Source organism: Bufo gargarizans, chromosome 6 (genome assembly GCF_014858855.1).
Source record: "Bufo gargarizans isolate SCDJY-AF-19 chromosome 6, ASM1485885v1, whole genome shotgun sequence".
Classification (NCBI taxonomy): Eukaryota; Metazoa; Chordata; class Amphibia; order Anura; family Bufonidae; genus Bufo; species Bufo gargarizans.
This window is the reverse complement of record NC_058085.1, coordinates 192,793,752-192,815,774: the sequence shown is the minus strand read 5'-3', so window position 1 is coordinate 192,815,774 and position 22,023 is coordinate 192,793,752. Positions and strand designations below refer to the sequence as shown.

Here is a 22,023-nt window from a genome sequence, read left to right as displayed (position 1 = left end):
TGTCCGTTTTTACCATCCGTGTGTCATCTGTAATTCACTGACATTGCTCAGCTGAAAATTAATTTCTAAAGAATCTCCTATTAGTATTTAGTGTCAGCGATTTTCACTGACCCATAGACTTCAATGGGCGTCTTTGGTACACATCAAGTAGTGCATTTCCCTATTATTTTCTTTTTTTACTGACCCAGAAAATGCGGACAGTACACGTCAGTGAAAAATGGAAATGTGAATGAGGTCTTACTAAAGTATAATGTATTCTACAAACTGCTCATAGCTGACATACATTTGCTTTTCTGCCTCAAGAACTATCAGAAAATGCACGTGCCTCTTAATAAATTTGTAATATGTTACCCTAGGGCACTTTTGATTAATACATTTCCCCTATAATCTTAACAAAAGTAAGCAATTGGTTATGCTAATTATACTTAATCCCAGTAATAGATTTCAACAGCTATATTTTTCACCCATAGTAATTAGTAACAACATTTTTTGAATTATTTTGCATATTAAACAAACATTACCATTTCTTGCAAAATTAGCAATGGTGAGTGCTCCAGTCATCTGAAGTAGGGTGTGCCGAGATGTTAGCCATGAAGGAATATTTTTGTAGACTACACCACAGCCATTGTCAAAAAGTTTCTGCATGGATTCATCTGCCAAATGACACACACATAAAAATAACTTAAACACGAAAATGCAAATCTACCTAATATTTAGGCTATCTGCGCACAGGTACAGGTTTACAAACAGGAAATCTGCACAAATTTCCATGCAAATTTTTGTGCGTTACCAAACCAAATTTGATGCAGTTTTGCAGCAGATATCACCTTTCCTTTACAGGAAATCCACACCAAAAATTGCATGAACAATTGACATGCTGCAGATTTCAAAATCAGCATGGCAGGTCAATTTCTGCTCATTTTTATGGTACTGTATTATGCTGTAGTTTTCTGCATGAGAATCTGCACGGAAAAACGTGTTAAACCTGCAATATATGCAGTTATCTTAAAGGGAATGTCACCAAAAAATATATCTGCCAGTTAAAACCATATAGCAACACATATACTTATTTATAATCTGTTTTTATTTTTCTGATTGTAAAGATCACTTTACTGCAGTTACCTACTTATTTGTCAGTCTAATCCTGCCCGTAATGATATCACCTCGGTGTATAGATAAGACAGAATCCACCATTCACAATAGGTGATTGCCAAAGCTTTTCTATTCTTTCCTTGTACAATGACTTCTGCACAGGTCACATAGTATGCCTAGAAAACTCTCCCATAGAAGTCAATAGGGTCCCCTCCTGACCATTATGACTATGGCACATGGATTTGTTTCCTAAATGATGTTAAGATGCTCAGGCAGGATGTCAGCTCCCATAATTATGTTCTGCAATCAGAAAAAAACTGTATAGAAAAACAGGATATGTGTTTCTATCTGGTTTAATGATTTTTTGTGACATATTTCCTTTAAGTAAGAAATGTCATAGATTATTAGAATCCAGAAAGTCATGGAATCCAGCCCACTCCCCTGGGCCATGAATGGGGACTATATATATCCATTATTTTTCCTTATACAGGACACCAGATGAGGAAGTCACAATGCTGAATGAATTCCCAGGAGTACCTACTCCATCTGAGACAAACAGGAGTCTCAAGAGGAGTCAGAGGAGGATGGTGCCAGGGGGCAGGAGCAAGAATAGCAGTCTTTAAACTTTTCTGGGTTCCCTGGTGTTGTCTGTGGATGGGGAGAGGAGACAGAGGACAAAATTCTCCTGGGCGATAAGCAGGAGCCAGGCCGCTCCACCGCTTCCAATTTAGTACAAATGGGGGCTTTTATGCTCCAGTGTTTGAAGAGGGACCCCCGTATAAAAAGCATAAAGGGAAAGGACCAATGTACTTATACCCCCGGTACAAACACAAAATGGCGGACATGTTACCAGCATCACAGAGGGCTGTCAGAATGCAGCATTTCCAGGCCTTGCTGCGAGAGATGCTGCATTCTGCTTTTGAGGGCACTGGCAGAGGAATTTCCACCCACAGAGAAACAGTTACGAGTACCAATCCTACAGCGCATGCAAGAAGAGGGCTATTTGAAGATTTGTTGGTCACTTCGGATATGAGATCATTCTTGCAGCCAACCCATCGACAGCCGCCCCCGGGGTTCAGCCTTAGGTAATGCCTAGACTGATAGGTGTCCGACTACATCGGATTAATAGCCGTTGTGGACGCTTTGAGAAGCGAGGAACCCCTGGACTACTGGGCGTCCAGGCTTGACGTGTGGCCAGAGCTGGCACAATTTGCCATGAAACTCTTTGCTTGCCCCTCATCGAGTGTCCTGTCCGAAAGGACGTTCAACGCAGAAGGGAGGATTGTGACCGATAAGCACATGACAGTATGGACTTCCTCACATTTCTAAAAATGAATGAGGCATAGATCTCATAGGAATTCAATACCTATGACGACCACTTTTAATTGAATTTCCTCATGACATCCCACAAATATCAGCCAACACCCAGAACAAATAATGGTCCCTGTCTTAGGTAAATACAGCGGCATAAAAGGCCTTTTTTGTCTGGTGAATGCCTAATGTTTGGGATCTTGGAGGAATTCAACACCTGTAACGACCATGTGTTATCGAATTTCAACTATTATCATTTGTTTTCTTTTTCAAGAGGGGGGATTTTGTTATTTTAAACATATGTATTTGACAGCTATTTGTACTGGCCTGCAGTAAAATTAATATCTAATGACCGTCTAATATACCTCCAGCCACATAATCAGTTGATCATTTATTTATGTTGAATGCATAATTTTTGGGGCCTGTAATCTAACTGGCCAACAGTAAAATTGTTATACGGTGACTGCCTAATGTACCTCCAGCCACATTATCAAATGTGCTTTTCTGTACGGTGAATGAATAATTTTTGGGGCCTGTAGTCCACTGGCCTGCTGTAAAATTGATATTCATTCACCATCTAATATACCTCCGGTCACATAATCACTTGATCTTTTATGTACGGTGAATGAATGATTTTTGGGGCCTGTAATATAACTGGCCAACAGTAAAATTGTTATACGGTGACTGCCTAATTTAACTCCAGCTACATTATCAATTGTGCTTTTCTGTCCGGTGAATGTCTAATGTTTGGGGCCTGTACTACACTGGCATGCAGTAAAATTGATATTGAATGACCTTCTAATATACCTCCAGCCACATAATTACTTGCTCTTTTCTGTCCGGTGAATGCCTATAGTTTGAGACCTCAGAGGAAATCAACACCTGTTGACGACGACCACATGTTATAAAATTTCAACTATTATAATTTGTGCTTTTTTCAAGAGGGGGATTTTGTTAACCATGTTTTTAATCCAATTTTATATTTTTTGTTCTTTAAACATATGTATTTGACATCTATTTGTACTGGCTTGCAGTAAAATTGATACCCAATGACCATCTAATATACCTCCAGCCACATAATTACTTGATGTTTTCTGTCAGGTGAATGCCTAATTTTTGGGGCCTGTACTCCTGTGGCCTAAAATAATTTATTTCTAGGCTCCAGCAGGCCACCATTTTTGACAGTTTCCCTTTAAGATGCATAAAAATGGCCCCTGATTAAAACACATATTTTTTGTGGGAATGTTTGCCACTGATCCCCCTCTGGTATGTCACTGTCCATGTTGTGGGACGATTTGTGCACATCTTGTAAGTATTTGGTGGCTGCAATAATGACCTTAAGGTTTTTTAGGTTTGCCTGCCATTAAAGTGAATGGGTGCCGTCGGGAACTTGCGGTTTGCGAACATTTGATTTGCGAATCATCCTGGCCAATGTTCGTAAATCACTAGTGGTTATCAAGGCCCTAATTTTTCAAAGCCAGGTTGGGGAGGGTCCAAGTACTTCAGAAAGTCCAGGCAATATTTTCCAGATCAAGTCCCCCAGACAGCAAAGAAGGGAAGGACCCCAAAAAGATGCAGGGTGTGTTCCAAAAGAGGGATAAGGAAAGACACCATTTACCACTGTGAAAACTGCCCTGAAAAACCTGGTCTGTGCATGCAGGAGTGTTTTAAAATCTATGATTCATCCATGGAGTATTAATTTAATTTCATACTTGATGTACCCTGTAGTTTTATTATCTTATAGCTCTGATTTAGTCTGCATAGCTTACAGATCCAGTTTTCACCTGTTAGATCAAAAGTGCCCTTTCCACTCCTTAAAATATTCGTACGGGGGTGTTCTTTCCAAAATGGGGTTACTTTTTGAGGTTTTTAATTTCTGGGGACCTCAGGAATTTTGTAAATGCATCATGGCACCTAAAATCCATGTCTGCCAATTCAGGTCAGCAAAATCCATATTTGATTCATTTGATACATCATTTTTTGAGCACATATGAGGAGTTGCCGTATTTGGGGGGGGGGGGAATGGGGAACAAAACGTGGGGTGAATTTTGTCCTGTTCCCTTTTGAGAAAGCGAAAAATGTGGGTATAAAGCAACTTTTTCTAGAAAAAAAATGCAATTTTTAATTTTTACTGCCAAGTGTTTCCTAATTCTATAAAACACCTTTGAGGTCAAAGTGCTGACTACACAACTTAAAAGATTCCTTGAGGGGTGTAGTTTTTAAAATGGGGTCACTTTTTGTGGGTTTCCACTGTAGGGCCACCACAGGGTGTCTTCATATGTGACATAGCTTCCAATTACCATTCCAGTTAAATCCACTCTCCAAAAACCATATGGTGCTCCTTCCACTATGAAGCCTGCTGTGCACCAATACATCAGTTTTTGAGCATATATGGAGTGTTTCTGTAAACTCCAGAATCGGGGTAATAGATTTTGAGTTTTGTTTGGCTATTAAACCTAAATGGTTAACAAAGTTTGAAAATCAGTTTTGAATAGCTTGAAGGATGTTGTTGTACTTTTTCATAGGTATCTAACTTTTATATCAAAATATTCTAATTATAGTGGATTTGATTAGACCTATAGTCAGCAGTGTAGGACACAGTGCAGACTCGACACTCGATCCAACAGATGGTTGTTCACATTCCACTCCTATGGACCTCGCTTAAGGATTTCATAGTATACATTAATAACAATCCCTGGAATATTGTGTTCACTGAGAATGTCAGTAAGAGTGTGATCCACTTTTTGGATCTGGAAATTGCGGTTGGACAAGGGGAGATAAAAACTAAAACCTACTTTAAACCAACATATTGCAATGGTTACATTGATAGAAGGAAGTTGTCATTATAGACCATGGATCCAAAATGTGCCTAAAGGGCAACTACAGTGCATCAAACGCAACTGTACTGAAGCTGATGATTTCGAGATACAAAGTAACGTAATTCTTGAAAGGTTTAAGGAAAAGGGATACGAGATGGATCTTCTGTGTAAGTAAAGGGAGGAAGTAAGAAACAATAGTGTAATAAATAAGGATGAAGGAACTAGTGACCAACATAAAAAGAGAAATAATGGTGATAGGTTCAAATTTGCTTTCTCCAACACTTATTCTGTTCATTGCCCTTGCATCAGGGAAATAATAAACAAAAATTGGAATGTCCTTAAGAATGATGGTGTAATAGGGGAGTTAATTCTAAATAAACACCTTTTTGTATTTAAACGAGCCCCAACAGTTAGGAACAAAATAGTACATGGATGCTCTAATAAAGAAACGGGATCCTGCACTTATCGGGATGTGTTCACATGGTGCGGATTTTGTATGGGATGCAAAAACAGGGCCAAGGAAGATAAAAGAAACACCAATAAGAATACAGTGATATCAACATCAAAACAGAGGGAGTGTAAAATAAAAGGGAACCTTTCATGTGAAACAGCGGGGGTCATCTACTTGCTAGAGTGCCACTGTAAAACACAATATATTGTACGTACCTTAAGAAAATTTAAAATCCGTATTGCTGAACATGTCTGAAACTGTAAGAAAGGTCTGGAGACTGACAGTGTTTCAGCTCATTTAAAAAAAAAATGCACCCAAAAAATCCCACTGGTTTAAAATTCTGTGCCGTTGAATTGGTGCGTAGACATTGGAGAGGGGGTGATCCCGTAAAACAAATAAAGAAAAGAGAAGCAGAGTGGATATATGAGATGGGCACCCTCCTACCACATGGCCTTAACATTGAATGGGATAATAAAGCAACCTGTATGTCATAAGTGCAGGTTGCGTAGTTAGTGAAAAAAAATAATAATAAAAATTATATATATATATATATATATATATATATATTTATACTGTCCATGCAAATAGCATGTGGATATTGTACTGGAAATTTATTGGTTTTAGGGTATTATTATATGTGATATTTTTGTAAAAGTGATGTTTTTTAAGTATTCCTGATTTAATATATGTTACCTTCCCTCCGGATGTTACGGGGGTGGGGTGCTGTCCCGGAGCAATCACGGAAGGATATTGTAAGGGGTAACACTTTTAGGTTTGACGGTGATGACAGATTTTCTTGCAGACCACAGGGTTAAAGTCCAAATGCTGCTTTATTTATCACACTCCGGGAATACAGGCAACCCCAGTTATAATTCACTGGGTAAGGTGAAGGTCCAGCACCACAAAACATAAACCAAACTAAAATAAACACCTGCCCTGGGCCCTGGCTAATACAGTGAAGTTCCTAACTCGCCTATTGAACACTAGAGATGTCGCAACTATAACATTTTTGCAAATGTTCGCGAACGAGCGAACCGGGCGAACTGCCATTGACTTCAATAGGCAGGTGAATTTTAAAACCCACAGGGACTCTTTCTAGCCACAGTAGTGATGGAAAAGTTGTTTCAAGGGGACTAACACCTGGACTGTGGCATGCCGGAGGGGGATCCATGGCAAAACTTCCATGGAAAATTACATAGTTGACGCAGAGTTGGGTTTTAATCCATAAAGGGCATAAATCACCTAACAATCCTAAAAAATTTTGAACAACGTGGTTTAAAACATCCAGTGTGTGTATACAATCAGGTATGATGTTGTATCGATCAGGTAGTGCAAGGGTTACGGCCGCTTCACAGACATTGACAGACCAAACTCCCCTTTTAATGCACCGCAAACACTCCATTTGCCCAACCGCAAACTCCCCATTTGCACAAGGTTGGATACCAAGCTAGCCATGTCCTGTTGATGCCATCAAAGGTTTCTTCCTCCACCCAGCCACGTACAACACCAAGGGTCCCCGAAAGGTGAATTGAATTGAACGGGGAGATGGTTAAAAAAACGCTGGCTCCCTCCCCTTTGTTTGAATCCACGGTCACTGCGTCTGCGCCGTGCAATTTACTGTCACACCCAATATGAGTGGTATTTTCTGTAGTTCTATTCTCATCAGTTTAATCCCTGTTATGTCCCCAATCTGAGGTCCATTTATTGAATTGATTTTTCGAACAGGGCGATGGTTAAAAAAAACGCTGGCTCCCTCCCCTTTGTTTGAATCCACGGTCACTGCATCTGCGCCATGCAATTTACTGTCAAACCCGATATGAGTGGTATTTCCTGTAGTTCTCTTCTCATCAGTTTAATCCCTGTTACGTCTCATATCAGGAATTGCCTTTCGTTAAAAAAAAATTTAGGCCGGGTACCTTCGACTGCCTTCACAGTGACAGACCAAACTTTTATACACCAAACTGAATTGATTTTAGGAACCGGGAGATGGAAAAAGCAGCTTGGTCGGTCCTCTTACTCCCAAGTTTGGGCACTGCGCGTGCACGGAGCAATGTGCTGTGACACCCTATATGAGTGGTGTCTTAACTAGTACTATTCCTATCAGTTTAATCCCTGTTACGTCCCCTATCCTGGGACGTGTGTCGAATTGGTTAACCAGTGTCGAGTTAACAAACTATTACGACACCGAGAAATAATTTAGTTCTGAGCTCTGTACTTGCTTTGTATTGGAATTGATGGGGATTTTTTAAACTGTCTGCATTATTTCTAATAAACTATTAAGAGACTTTATTATGATTTTTTTATTTTATGTGTTAAAAACCCATACAAAATTAATGTTTTTTTCTATAAAAAATTATTTAGCCGATCGCTTTTAGTCTGATCATAATGAAGCAATGGCCTTATCATCTGGGGTGTGGCAACATTGCCAACACACTCATAGAGGTGATGATCGCTTCATTGTGATACGCAAGCCCCTTCACCACAAGAAGGTACCGATCACGAAGGGGAATTGACACATGTATGTGCCTTTTTTTTTTGTTTTGTTTTTGCAGCCACAGTGCAGCACCAGAGGCCAGAGAAAATAGGCATGTACACATTCCTGAAAAAATAGATATTGTTGCAGGTATTGATGTTTCCAGGCAGAAAGGTGACTAAAATATTGCGGCTTGAACCCTAGTTGGTGGCGGAGAATTCACGAAAGTCATCCGGTATGCAGACATTAAATACAACAGCGTGGGGACCATTTTGAGGCCAAGGCATGTCATCAGGCCTTTTGTTAGTCAAATGTATCCCCCACTGTCAGTCCCTTCAGGATTCATGCCTCATTCATCTTAATGAAGGTGAGGTAATCAACACTTTTTTGACCGAAGCGACTTCTTTTGTCAGTGACAATGCCTCCTGCTGCACTGAAGGTCCTTTCTGACAGGACACTTGAAGCGGGGCAGGCCAGTAGTTCTATCGCAAACTGGTATAGCTCAGGCCACAGGTCAAGCCTGCACACCCAGTAGTCAAGGGGTTCATTGCTCCTCAGAGTGTCGATATCTGCAGTTAAGGCGAGGTAGTCTGCTACCTGTCGGTCGAGTCGTTCTCTAAGGCTGGATCCCGAAGGGCTGTGGCGATGTGTAAGACTGAAAAAGCTCTGCATGTCCTCCATCAACAACACATCTGTAAAGCGTCCTGTCCTTGCCGCCGTGGTCGTGGTAGGAGGAGGATTACTTTCACCTCTTCCCCAGTTAGATTCCCGTTGTGCTGTGACATCCCCTTTATAAGCTGTGCAAAGCATATTTTTTAGTTTGGTTTTGAACTGCTGCATCCTTTCTGACTTTCGGTAATTTGGTAACATTTCTGCCACTTTCTGCTTATACCGGGGGTCTAGTAGCGTGGCCACCCAAGGAGCCAAGGAGGTTAGCAAAGAGGATGGAATAGAGGAGGTGGCAGTAGGCCTGCCTGCAAGTTGTGGCGGTGTCACCAACTCCGCTGCAGAGCCACGCATTCCATATACCTGCCCTGACCATGCTTTGCAGACCAGGTATCAGTGGTCAGATGGACCCTTGCCCCAACACTGTATGCCAGAGATGCCATGACTTCCTTTTCAATCACTGAGTAGAGGCTTGGGATTGCCTTTTTTGAAAAAAAAAAAATTGGAAGGCCTCAGACTCCACCAGCTGGTATGGTAAAAGTTGGCGGGCTAAGAATTCCGTCAAGCCAGCTGTCAGACTCCGTGCAAGGGGGTGACTCTGTGACATTGGCTTCTTACGCTCAAACATTTCCTTTACAGACACCTGACTGTGGGCAGATGAGATGGAACTGCTGAAGGTGAGAGGTGGAGTGGCGGGTGGTTGAGAGGGGGCAAGGAGGAAAGCAGTGGTTGACGTGGCTGAAGATGCTGGACCAGGAGGAGGATGGTGGCTTTGAGTTTGTGTGCTGCTTGTACTCATGTGTTGATCCCATTGGCGTTTGTGATGTGAGATCATGTGCCTTCGCAAAGCAGTTGTACCGAGGTGGGTGTTGAACTTCCCACGACTCAGTTTCTTTTGGCACAGGTTGCAAATGGCATTGCTGTTATCAGAGGCAGACACACACAAAAAATGCCACACTGCTGAGCTTTGCAATGATGGCATTCTGGTGGTGGCAACAGCATGCGTTGATTAGCGTGCTGTCTGGCTGTCCCCGGGTACCGATACATGCTGTCTGACTGTGCCACTAGCTCCTTGCGATGACCTCCCCCTGCTTCCAACTCGTCTCCTCCTTCTCTCTGTCTCCCTTTCTGAACTTTCCCCCTCTTCTTCTTCTCTTCGAGCAGGCACCCACGTGGCATCCACGGACACATCGTCATCATCAACCGCTTCACTTGTATCTGACACCTCAGCAAAGGAAGCAGCAGCGGGTACAACATCATCATCATCATCATCATCATCATCACACTGTACGTCCATGTGTGTAATGCTGCCTGACTGAGACATATCCCTGTTATCTACATTCTCTGGCAATAATGGTTGCGCATCACTAATTTCATCCAACTGATGTGTAAATAACTCCTCTGAGGGATAAAGTGAAGCGGCTGTGGTGGTAGTGGTGGTGGTGGCGGGGGGCGGGAGAGTGGTAACTTGAGAGCAGGTGACCAAAGCTGAGCTGGAGGAGGATGGTGCGTCAAGGTTCTTAGCGGAAGCTGTTGAAGATTGGGTGTCCTGTGTAAGCCAGTCAACTATTTTCTTTGAATTTTTTGGGTTCAGGGTACGTGGCCTTTGAACACTGGGCATTATTCCAGGGCCAGTGGAAATCACAGCACCATGACCACGTTGGCCCCTGTCTGTCATTTTTTTTTAGATAAGAGGTACTATGCGTGCAAGGTACTGTGCCACCCTATATAAGTGGTGGGCAGTGGGCACAGTACAGTCTGTGTGGGCCTGACACACACTGGCTTGCAACTGGGATTATATCAAAGAAAAATAATTAAAAAATTTTTTTATCTGCAAGGTATTTGTGAGTGACACACTGTAACGGTATGAGTGGTGGCCTAGCCAGTGGCCACAGTACAGTCTGTGGGCCAGACACACACTGGCTTGCAACTGGGATTATATCACAGAAAAACATTAAATTTAATTTTTTTATCTGCAAGGTATTTGTGACACCCTGTAACGGTATGAGTGGTGGCCTAGCAGCAAGTGGCCACAGTACAGTCTGTGGGCCAGACACACTGGCTTGCAACTGGGATTATGTCACAGAAAAATAATACATTGAATTTTTTTATCTGCAAGGTATTTGTGAGTGACACCCTATAACGGTATCAGTGGTGGCCTAGCCAGTGGCTAAAGTACAGTCTGTGGGCTAGACACACACTGGCTTGCAACTGGGATTATATCACAGAAAAATAATATATTTTTTTTTTTGCAAGGTATTGTGACACCCTGTATGAATGGTGTGCACACAGTACTGTCTCTGGGCCACACAGTCACTCACTGGCTTGCAACTGTGATTATATCACAGATAAATAATATAAATTGACTTTTTTTTTTATCTGCAAGGTATTGTCTGTGACACCCTGTATGGATGGTGTGCACACAGTACTGTCTGTGGGCCACACAGTAACTCGTTGGCTTGCAAATGCGATTATAATCACAGAGAAATAATATAAATATAATTTTTTTATCTGCAAGGTATTTTCTGTGACACCCTGTATGAATGGTGTGCACACAGTACTGTCTGTGACTGAGCCTGCAGCCTCTCACACACGGGTAGGCAACTGCAATATATATATAACAAAACAAAAAAAAAGAAGACTGATGTACCAGCCCTAAAAAGGGCTTTTTGGGGTGCTGTCAGGACCCTGTCCTTACAGCAGATGAGTCTGTGGACACAGAAGTTCAGAACACTGCCCTAGCTAACGCTTTCTCTATTAGATCAGCAGCACTCTCCCTCCTCTCACTAAGAAAGCAGCTTCAGAATGAATCTAAAATGGATGCTGTCCAGGAGGTGGGAGGGTCTGGGAGGGAGGGTCTGCTGCTGATTGGCTGGAATGTGTCTGCTGACTGTGAGGTAGAGGGTCAAAGTTTTCTCAATGATGATGTATAGGGGGCGGACTGAACATCGCATATGTTCGCCCGCCGCGGCGAACGGGAACAAGCTATGTTCGCCGGCGAATAGTTCGGGACATCACTATTGAGCACAGGTCACACAGAGAACTCAGCTTCTCTAGCCAGCAGGGCAGCCAGCTCCCCAGACTTTCTCCAGGCATTACTCTCCTCAGACTGACAGCCTGGACTGTGCTTTATCTCCCCTTGATGATACCAGCTGGCTTCAACTGGGGATCCCTTAGGCTAGGGGAAAACCTGTCCCGGAATGGGGTGCACTGGGGAGGTCCCTCTACCAATCCTACCTTCTCCCAGTCTAATAAAATACAGCCCATAAACTTAACAAAACTGTCTCAGCAACCTACACATTGCTGAGACCATTTTAACCTTCTGGATTTTATTTACCTAACCCAGTTGAGGAAGCTGGGTGGGATATACACCCCTTCCAGGACTTTACCATACACTTTTCTGTTCACCTTACCACAATATATAACACCTGTTCTCAGGGAGTTCATTCCCTCAGCCCCTGACAAAGTCTAATGCGAAACCCGGTTCGGGCGTGTTTTTATGAAATGCTTTTTACTCCTTGAATTTTGTAAGTACAATAAATTGTATACTTACTTTACCACTTGGGTATTGCGCCATGTGCTTCTTTTCTTTGTGAAGGTATTGGTGCTATGTATTTAAAGTTTCAATTGGTTGCAAGACGCTGCAGGAGAGTTCCATAGGACTGGAATGTGAACAACCATCTGTTGGATCGAGTGTCGAGTCTGCACTGTGTCCTAAACTGCTGATATCAGCGCGGTCCCTGAAATTGCTTGTGGATTTGAATGTTTTAAGGAGACTGAACCTACTCCTGCATAAGGGTTCCGCTGCTAATTTGTGACTGTACACCAAGCTCTTTCTCTTTGCCATAAGAGGCCATATTGTCATATGTTATGTATTTTAAAGACGGCCGAGAGGGGTTCATAAGGTTTATTTTCTCATGGTTGTACCAGTTGGAGAAGAGGCATTCTTTTCTCTTTTTGGATTTATGACTGAGATAAGGATATTCTCTGGACGCAGCTGGTGCTAATTACCTCTACGATTTGATATCTATTAACAAAGCAGAAAATCTGTAATATCTGAATACACGTATAATCAACCTTAGTTTTGTTTGTATAAGAAAATCAATAGAACCTACCGTATGTATTGTTTTATATTGAATATTATGAAGGACATTTATGTATCTGTTAGTATATATATATATATATATATATTTTTTATTTTTTTTTCTTTTCTCAATAGGAACGAATACATCCCTAGAGTATGATGAAAACAGTTTAAGTATAAACCTTGTTAATGAGTCTCTGTCTAGGGAAAGATGTGTTATTTTAACTAACCATCAATCATTATATTTTTATTGGTACATATATCTGAGTGTGAGAAACATCCAACTGGTACCTAAAAGTCTGTGCTTAATTGTTATACGTAACAGAACTAATCCCTGGAGCTCTGATTTAAGGTTCCATATGTCATGTGTATAGAATGTGAGATAAAGTCAAACTTGGATATTTAACCCTTACTAGAATGATACTAATAGCTTAGTTAATAGTGTCCTAGAGGAAAATGAGTAACATTATACCAAGTGCAGAAATGCATTTTAGGTAATACAATGACAACACCGTCATTATCATATGTACATGCCTAGCCAACAATGATTTGAAAACTCAAAGCTAGGAAGGTATGTCTAACTGATAAGTTTGTGAACATAAACCACACACACATAAGGAAAAAAAAAACTGCAACAGGAGAAAAGACAGTGGGAACAAGGAAAACACAGAGAAACAAAGAAAGCTCAGGAGAAAAATCCCAATGACCAAAACAGACTTTGGAGATGACTTCCCTTCGTCTCTGCACATCATTTGCATTCTCGGATAACGTATAACTTTATTCTGCTAGTGTTGATAAAAATTAATTAGCCTGATATTTAGAAAACTCGCAGTTGTATGGCAGATGTATAGTGTTAAAAGTGCTACATCAATATTGTCACTATTCAGTAAAGATGCATATAACTGAAAAAAGGATCTAATGTTGATTTCAGAGGAAACTCTCTGATTGGACTAATTTCATTCCATACTTAATACTAGGCTTGATAATTTCTAAGTTGTGTGGCAATACTACCCGATTATCTGGAATGTGTTCGCTGAGCCATAAGCTCACACATGCGCCGTGGATACACATATCAGCACCTGGAATCGGCCTCACAGGACGCACTGCACATGTGCCAGCCGGCAATGAGGAGTGAATAAATTTGCAGTGGGGCAGTGCTGGTCTCCAGGAAAAGAAGCGCGTCTGAGCTCTAACGGCCGGAGGGACAGCCCCTTGGGCTCCTTACTCAGTTAAATACCATATTATCAAAAGCGATTTTCTAGACAAAGGACAACACTTAGGGTAGTAATACTAGTATATTTTAATACAAAACGAGCAGACTGATGTGATAATGTTAAAAGCTCTGTCACTAAAATCCAGGTGACAGAATCCCTTTAAGGTGAAAAATGGCAGGGTCCTGAAGGGGTTAAAAATCAATTGTTAAAACAGTGTGTTGTGTTCTGTGCTCTGTGTTCAGGTGTCTAATTGTTGATCTGTGTATATAATGCTTGTATATGCAGTTTCACCTTTATTTTGGATGTTAACTGTATGTGGGACCAGCAACAACTATTGTGTCTACACTGCTAATTCTTACCATTTACTAGTAAACTAGTACTACTACTGTTGAGGGAAGTGTGAGATTTAAATATATCTGTATATATGCCCTGACATATGTACAGTACAGACCAAAAGTTTGGACACACCTTCTCATTCAAAGAGTTTTCTTTATTTTCATGACTATGAAAATTGTAGGGTGTCACAGAAGGAACCATTTAATTCTAAAGCTTCACTTTTAATATTTATATTTAAAATTAACGACCCATGATGTATAAGAAATATGTAAACAAGAAAAGAAAATAAAGCAAACATAAATCTATCCCACTTGACTTCTTGGATGTAGGAGATCAAGTGAATGATGAATATGGGGCAGTGTCCCTAATGGAATCCCCTACAATTAAGGCCCTGCCTGAAAACGGAATGGCCGCCCCGATAGGGGCGATCCCGTATCTCGTACCTCCTGTAATGCCCTGGAGGACCCTGATACAGGTGACCGATGAAAATGATCCTATGGGGAGACCAGTACTAGTCTACAGGTGTGCCAAAAATAAGAAATGCTTTATTTATACAAATAACACCCCAACCCCCATATGGTAGAGGTAAAAAATGACAAAGACAAAGTGCGATTGTGATGTGTTTGTATAGAGCGTCCCTACGCGTTTCGCCCTGTTGATATTGGGCTCCTCAGGGGACAAAAACCAGAATAGCACACGGGGTGTGTAACATAAAATTACAAGGACAGCAAAGCAGCCACCAAAAACAATACTAATTAAGTGACTGAATATAGTATGATAGACTGGTCACTTAATTATGAATAATTATTAGAGAATAAGACACATAAAACTCCAGTAATACAGTGAGGCAGGAGGTATGCCGGACAGCACAACTGGAGGGTGATGATATATCCCTGATCACAAAAAAATGATCCAACAATCACAGTAGTGACACATGTCCTATCATTTGTTAATAATATGGATGGACAATTGTGTAGGTATAACAAGTGATGGCGGTCTATTCCAACTATAGTTATAGCTGAGAAATTGAATATAATAATATTAGAAAGTCTGTTAGTATGTCACAGTGGTCTATGCTGAGTGTATATAGAGCTATTAATATATAGGGATTATCTATCCCCTTTAGCTGTATCGACAGTCAGACCCCAATATTTGCATTATGGCGGCATGTTAAAACTAAAACAGACCAATCGGCTATTATATAGTGGCAATGCACATGGAAACTTGCGTGTCCGGGAGATGATAAAGATTATTCCATTGATGTCTGGCCCACACCGGTAAGTAAAGATGTCCTGATGGTGGAGGGCTGCAAGGAATGGTGTCACGATGTCTCGGCGTGACCGCTCGCCCAGATGAAGACGCGGCCGCAGCTGGAGAGCGGCGTCTGTGCTTAAATCAGCACCACTTCCGGGTATGACGCGCGGACATGTGATCGCAAGGCAGCGGTCACGTGACTTCCAGTGACGTCATGAGGACAAGGCCCGCATACTGCATCGGCAGCTAGGGGGAGACGACTGTTGCGATGCGAATAACCGATCGCTGAGCTGTTAAAGCTTGTAGTCTATAGGATGTGTGTATGCGGAGGCCCCATGTACAAATGTAATTCCATAGGGTCGCAGAAGGGCCATCAGTATCTATATCAATTTCTATTAACAAGTATATATGATTTTGATCCGAACAGAATCTGGTATCTGATCTTATTTTTATTTAATATTAAGCAAAATATTGTATCAAATCCTATAAGGGACACCCATATGATGTGATTTAGATACAAAATATATAATGTAATGCAGTAATTAATCTGATAAATGCCGGTAAATACAAAACAGGTAGATAAGGTTATCAGGTTATAGTGTCATATATGATGATCATCACCTACGTCCTAATCATGTTATATAGTCGGCTAGTGCTCCATAATATAATTAGAGACTGTCGTTCAAATTGATGGGTCCAAAATAATAAATAAACAGTATTTAGATAAAAATGGAGAAAATTATTCTCTATTTGATATGTTGGTATGATACCACTGGTCTACAGATTACCAGTATTAAGATCTCTATATATTTGATTTTTGACCTCTTCATAAAAAGCACGCAAAATCAATGTGTTCGTTTAGTCCAGCCGGTGTAGTGGTATTAAGTCTAAAAATCCATTTAGATTCTTTTTGTTTTAGGAGTTTATCTATGTCTCCTTTTCTGGTTGTGAGTTTCAGTACCTCAATCACTGAGAATCGGACAACTTCAGGATTCCCGGCGTGGTTAGACCAAACATGGCGGGAAATTGGTTTATCACGTCTTTTACGGATATCTCCAATATGTTCCAAGACTCTTACTTTAAATGATCTCTTTGTTTTCCCTATATACTTAAGGTCACAGGGACATGTGGCCATATAGATCACACCCATAGTGTTGCAGTTGGCGAAGCTGCGGACGTGAAATGTTTTCTCGTTCGAGCTATTCTGAAATGTATTGCCTGGAGACAGAAAACTGCAGGCTTTACATTTCCCACATCTGAAGGTGCCCACTTGTCTATTTGTAAGCCATGTATTTGATACTGGGGGGTCAAAATGACTATGCACCAGAGTGTCCCCTATACTGCGTCCTCGTCTGAATGTGATGGACGGATTCTCTGGCAGGACATGTGTCAAATCTGGGTCTGTTTTGATTAAAGACCAATAACGACTCAGAATGTCCCGGACCTGTTGGGACTCAGAGTCAAACGTACCAATGATTCTGATCGGTCCTGGAGTGTTCGTTATTTCTTTTTTTGGAGTTTGTAAGAGGGAGGGGCGATCCCTCGATTTGGCCCAGTTCCAGGCCTCATAAAGGCAATGGTCGGGGTACCCCCTTTCCTTAAAACGATGGAATAGTTTTGAGGATTCCCTCACAAAGGTTTCCGGGTCCGAACAATTACGTCGCACCCTCAGGAATTGACCTTTGGGGATGCCCTTTTTGAGGGACCTCGGGTGGAAGCTCTCCCACCGGAGAAGACTGTTGGTGGAAGTCTTTTTTCTGAACAACGTTGTTTTAATATAATTATTTATGTCCCGTTCGAGGGTCACATCTAAAAACGTAATTCGACTATGATGTATTTCTGACGTGAAAAATAGTCCTATCTGATTAGAATTCAATGTATCCATAAATAGATGAAATTCCTGTTCTGTTCCAGACCATAGAAGCAGGATGTCATCTATGAATCTGGACCAAAGAGATATATGTTTGGTCCACTGATTCATAGCTTCAGAGAAGACTATCATGTCTTCCCACCAGCCCAGGAGCAAATTTGCATATGTCGGTGCACACGGGCTACCCATAGCGGTGCCCCTGAGCTGGTGGTAGAGGCGACCATCAAAAACAAAATAATTATGTGTTAGAACAAACTTAAGTAGTTCGAGAACAAAGTTATTGTGATGAACCATGTTAGTGGATCGAGTCTCCAAAAAATATTTTGCTGATATCAGACCTTTATCGTGGGGGATCGATGTGTAGAGTGCCTCTACATCAATCGAGGCGAACCAGGTGTATGGTTCCAGAGAGATGCCTTCTAGTCTTTTAAGCAAGTCGGTGGTGTCGCGAAGATAGGAGGGTAGAGCGGATACAAATGGTCGTAGGATGTAATCAATGTAGGTCCCTACATGTTGGGTGAGGCTATCAATACCAGAGACAATAGGATGTCCCTTCAATGGAACTGTTCCCTTATGGATTTTTGGAAGTCCATAAAAGGTCGCTATTTTTGGATTAGTTGGTAGCAAAAATTCGGATTCTTTTTTGTCTATACATTTGTTGAGAAGGCCCCATTGTATGATTTCAGTCAGTTCAGCTAGATAGGTTGGTGTGGGGTCATTTTTCAAGCGTTCATAACTATTTGTATCTGATACAAGGGTATAGCACATGTCCCTATATTGTTGGAGGGAAAGGATAACAATGTTTCCCCCCTTATCTGATGGTTTCACAACAATGTTACTATTTTTATTGAGATTTTGTAGTGCTGTCATTTCAGAATAAGTATAGTTTTTATGTATGTTTTGTTCTTCAAGCTTGTGTAAATCGCGTGTTACTGATCTCAAAAAAGTTTGCAAAGATGTTGGCATCATTAAGGGTTTTCGGTGGCATTTTAATGCTTCTGTTTTTAAGAGACGTGAACGGGCCTTGTCCAATGGGGCGTTCATTTTCATCTAGTAACTCAGTGAGATTGTTCAAACTATCTAGATCTTCCCTATTGATCCCCAGTTCTAGGCATCTTTTTTGATCTGTTGTGGCAAAAATTTTATGCCAACGAAGTTTTCTAGTGAAGAGATTTAGATCCTTGATCCAATTGAAACAATTGTAACGTGTAGTTGGAACAAAGGTCAGGCCCCTTCTTAAAATGGATATTTCGTCTCTGGATAATGTAATATCTGAGAGGTTAATAATAGACATGTCAGATGAAGTACAACTTATTTCTTGTTTAGTTGATGAGGTAGAGGGCGATCCCTCAGTCCATAGATGTTTCCTTGTGGTGGGGCCTAAAAAAGGCAAGGAGTTGGAAGTTGGTATACCAGAGTGTGTAGAGGGCCCCAATGTACAGCCATCTGAAGTATATTCCTGCCTTCTGTCGTCTCGTGTTCTGTCTCCTCTCTCCTCCATATTTTTGTGACTCCCATTGTCTCTGATATTGAAAGCCTGTCGATTTATGTGTTTTGGGGTGTCATTTTACATATACCCATGCTGGGTGAGAGAAATATCTTAGCAAAAGACAACTTTTCCCATTTTTTTATACAAAGTTGGCATTTGAACAAGATATTTTTCTCACCCAGCATGGGTATATGTAAAATGGCACCCCAAAACACATTCCCCAACTTCTCCTGAGTACGGCGATACCAGATGTGTCACACTTTTTTGCTGCCAAGGTGGGCAAAGGGGCACATATTCCAAAGTGCACCTTTCGGATTTCACCGGCCATTTTTTACACATTTTGATTGCAAAGTTCTTCTCACACATTTGGGCCCCTAAATTGCCAGGGCAGTATAACTACGCCACAAGTGACCCCATTTTGGAAAGAAGACACCCCAAGGTATTCCGTGAGGGGCATGGCGAGTTCCTAGAATTTTTTATTTTTTGTCGCAAGTTAGTGGAATATGAGACTTTGTAAGGAAAAAAGAGAAAAAAAAAAAAATCATCATTTTCCGCTAACTTGTGACAAAAAATAAAAAATTCTAGGAACTCGCCATGCCCCTCACGGAATACCTTGGGGTGTCTTCTTTCCAAAATGGGGTCACTTGTGGCGTAGTTATACTGCCCTGGCAATTTAGGGGCCCAAATGTGTAAGAAGTACCTTGCAATCAAAATGTGTAAAAAATGGCCTGCAAAATCTGAAAGGTGCCCTTTGGAATATGTGCCCCTTTGCCCACCTTGGCAGCAAAAAAGTGTGACACATCTGGTATCGCCGTACTCAGGAGAAGTTGGGGAATGTGTTTTGGGGTGTCATTTTACATATACCCATGCTGGGTGAGAGAAATATCTTGGCAAAAGACAACTTTTCCAATTTTTTTATACAAAGTTGGCATTTGACCAAGATATTTTTCTCACCCAGCATGGGTATATGTAAAATGACACCCCAAAACACATTCCCCAACTTCTCCTGAGTACGGCGATACCACATGTGTGACACTTTTTTGCAGCCTAGATGCGCAAAGGGGCCCAAATTCCTTTTAGGAGGGCATTTTTAGACATTTGGATCCCAGACTTCATCTCACACTTTCGGGCCCCTAAAAAGCCAGGGCAGTATAAATACCCCACATGTGACCCCACTTTGGAAAGAAGACACCCCAAGGTATTCAATGAGGGGCATGGCGAGTTCCTAGAATTTTTTTTTTTTTTGCATAAGTTAGCGGATATTGATTTTTTTTTGTTTTTTTCTCACAAAGTCTCACTTTCCGCTAACTTAGGACAAAAATTTCAATCTTTCATGGGCTCAATATGCCCCTCACGGAATACCTTGGGGTGTCTTCTTTCCGAAATGGGGTCACATGTGGGGTATTTATACTGCCCTGGCTTTTTAGGGGCCCTAAAGCGTGAGAAGAAGTCTGGAATATAAATGTCTAAAAATGTTTACGCATTTGGATTCCGTGAGGGGTATGGTGCGTCCATGTGAGATTTTATTTTTTGACACAAGTTAGTGGAATATGAGACTTAGTAAGAAAAAACAAAAACAAAAACAAACAAAAAATTTCCGCTAACTTGTGCCAAAAAAAAATGTCTGAATGGAGCCTTACCAGGGGGGGGGTGATCAATGACAGGGGGGTGATCAATGACAGGGGGGGGATCAATGACAGGGGGGTGATCACCCATATAGACTCCCTGATCACCCCCCTGTCATTGATCACCCCCCCTGTAAGGCTCCATTCAGACATCCGCATGATTTTTTACGGATCCATGGATACATGTATCGGATCCACAGAACGCATGCGGATGTCTGAATGGAGCCTTACAGGGGGGTTATCAATGACAGGGGGTGATCAGGGTGATCACCCCCCTGTCACTGATCACCCCCCCTGTAAGGCTCCATTCAGACATCCGCATGATTTTTTACGGATCCATGGATACATGTATCGGATCCACAAAACGCATGCGGACGTCTGAATGGAGCCTTACAGGGGGGCTATCAATGACAGGGGATGATCAGGGTAATCAGGGTGATCACCCCCCTGTCACTGATCACCCCCCCTGTAAGGCTCCATTCAGACATCTGCATGATTTTTTACGGATCCATGGATACATGGATCGGATCCACAAAACGCATGCGGACGTCTGAATGGAGCCTTACAGGGGGGTTATCAATGACAGGGGTGATCAGGGTAATCAGGGTGATCACTCCCCTGTCACTGATCACCCCCCCTGTAAGGCTCCATTCAGACATCCGCATGATTTTTTACGGATCCATGGATACATGGATCGGATCCACAAAACGCATGCGGACGTCTGAATGGAGCCTTACAGGGGGGTTATCAATGACAGGGGGTGATCAGGGTAATCACCCCCCTGTCACTGATCACCCCCCCTGTAAGGCTCCATTCAGACATCCGCATGATTTTTTACGGATCCATGGATCGGATCCACAAAACGCATGCTGACGTCTGAATGGAGCCTTACAGGGGGGTTATCAATGACAGGGGGTGATCAGGGTAATCACCCCCCTGTCACTGATCACCCCCCCTGTAAGGCTCCATTCAGACATCCGCATGATTTTTTACGGATCCATGGATACATGGATCGGATCCACAAAACGCATGCGGACGTCTGAATGGAGCCTTACAGGGGGGTTATCAATGACAGGGGGTGATCAGGGTAATCACCCCCCTGTCACTGATCACCCCCCCTGTAAGGCTCCATTCAGACATCCGCATGATTTTTTACGGATCCATGGATCGGATCCACAAAACGCATGCTGACGTCTGAATGGAGCCTTACAGGGGGGTTATCAATGACAGGGGGTGATCAGGGTGATCACCCCCCTGTCACTGATCACCCCCCCTGTAAGGCTCCATTCAGACATCCGCATGATTTTTTACGGATCCATGGATACATGGATCGGATCCA

At 41.9% G+C, this 22,023-nt stretch overlaps 1 protein-coding gene across 4 annotated transcripts in view; it reads right to left on the bottom strand.

The window, feature by feature from the left end:
• LOC122940818 (rap1 GTPase-GDP dissociation stimulator 1-like) overlaps window positions 1-22,023 on the bottom strand; it is a 331,161-nt gene that overhangs the window by 56,698 nt on the left and 252,440 nt on the right. For all 4 annotated transcript variants that reach the window (XM_044297600.1, XM_044297602.1, XM_044297601.1 and 1 more), the window contains one exon: window positions 522-653. In XM_044297600.1, the coding sequence (XP_044153535.1) occupies window positions 522-653 (132 nt within the window). The remainder of the gene's footprint in view (window positions 1-521; window positions 654-22,023) is intronic.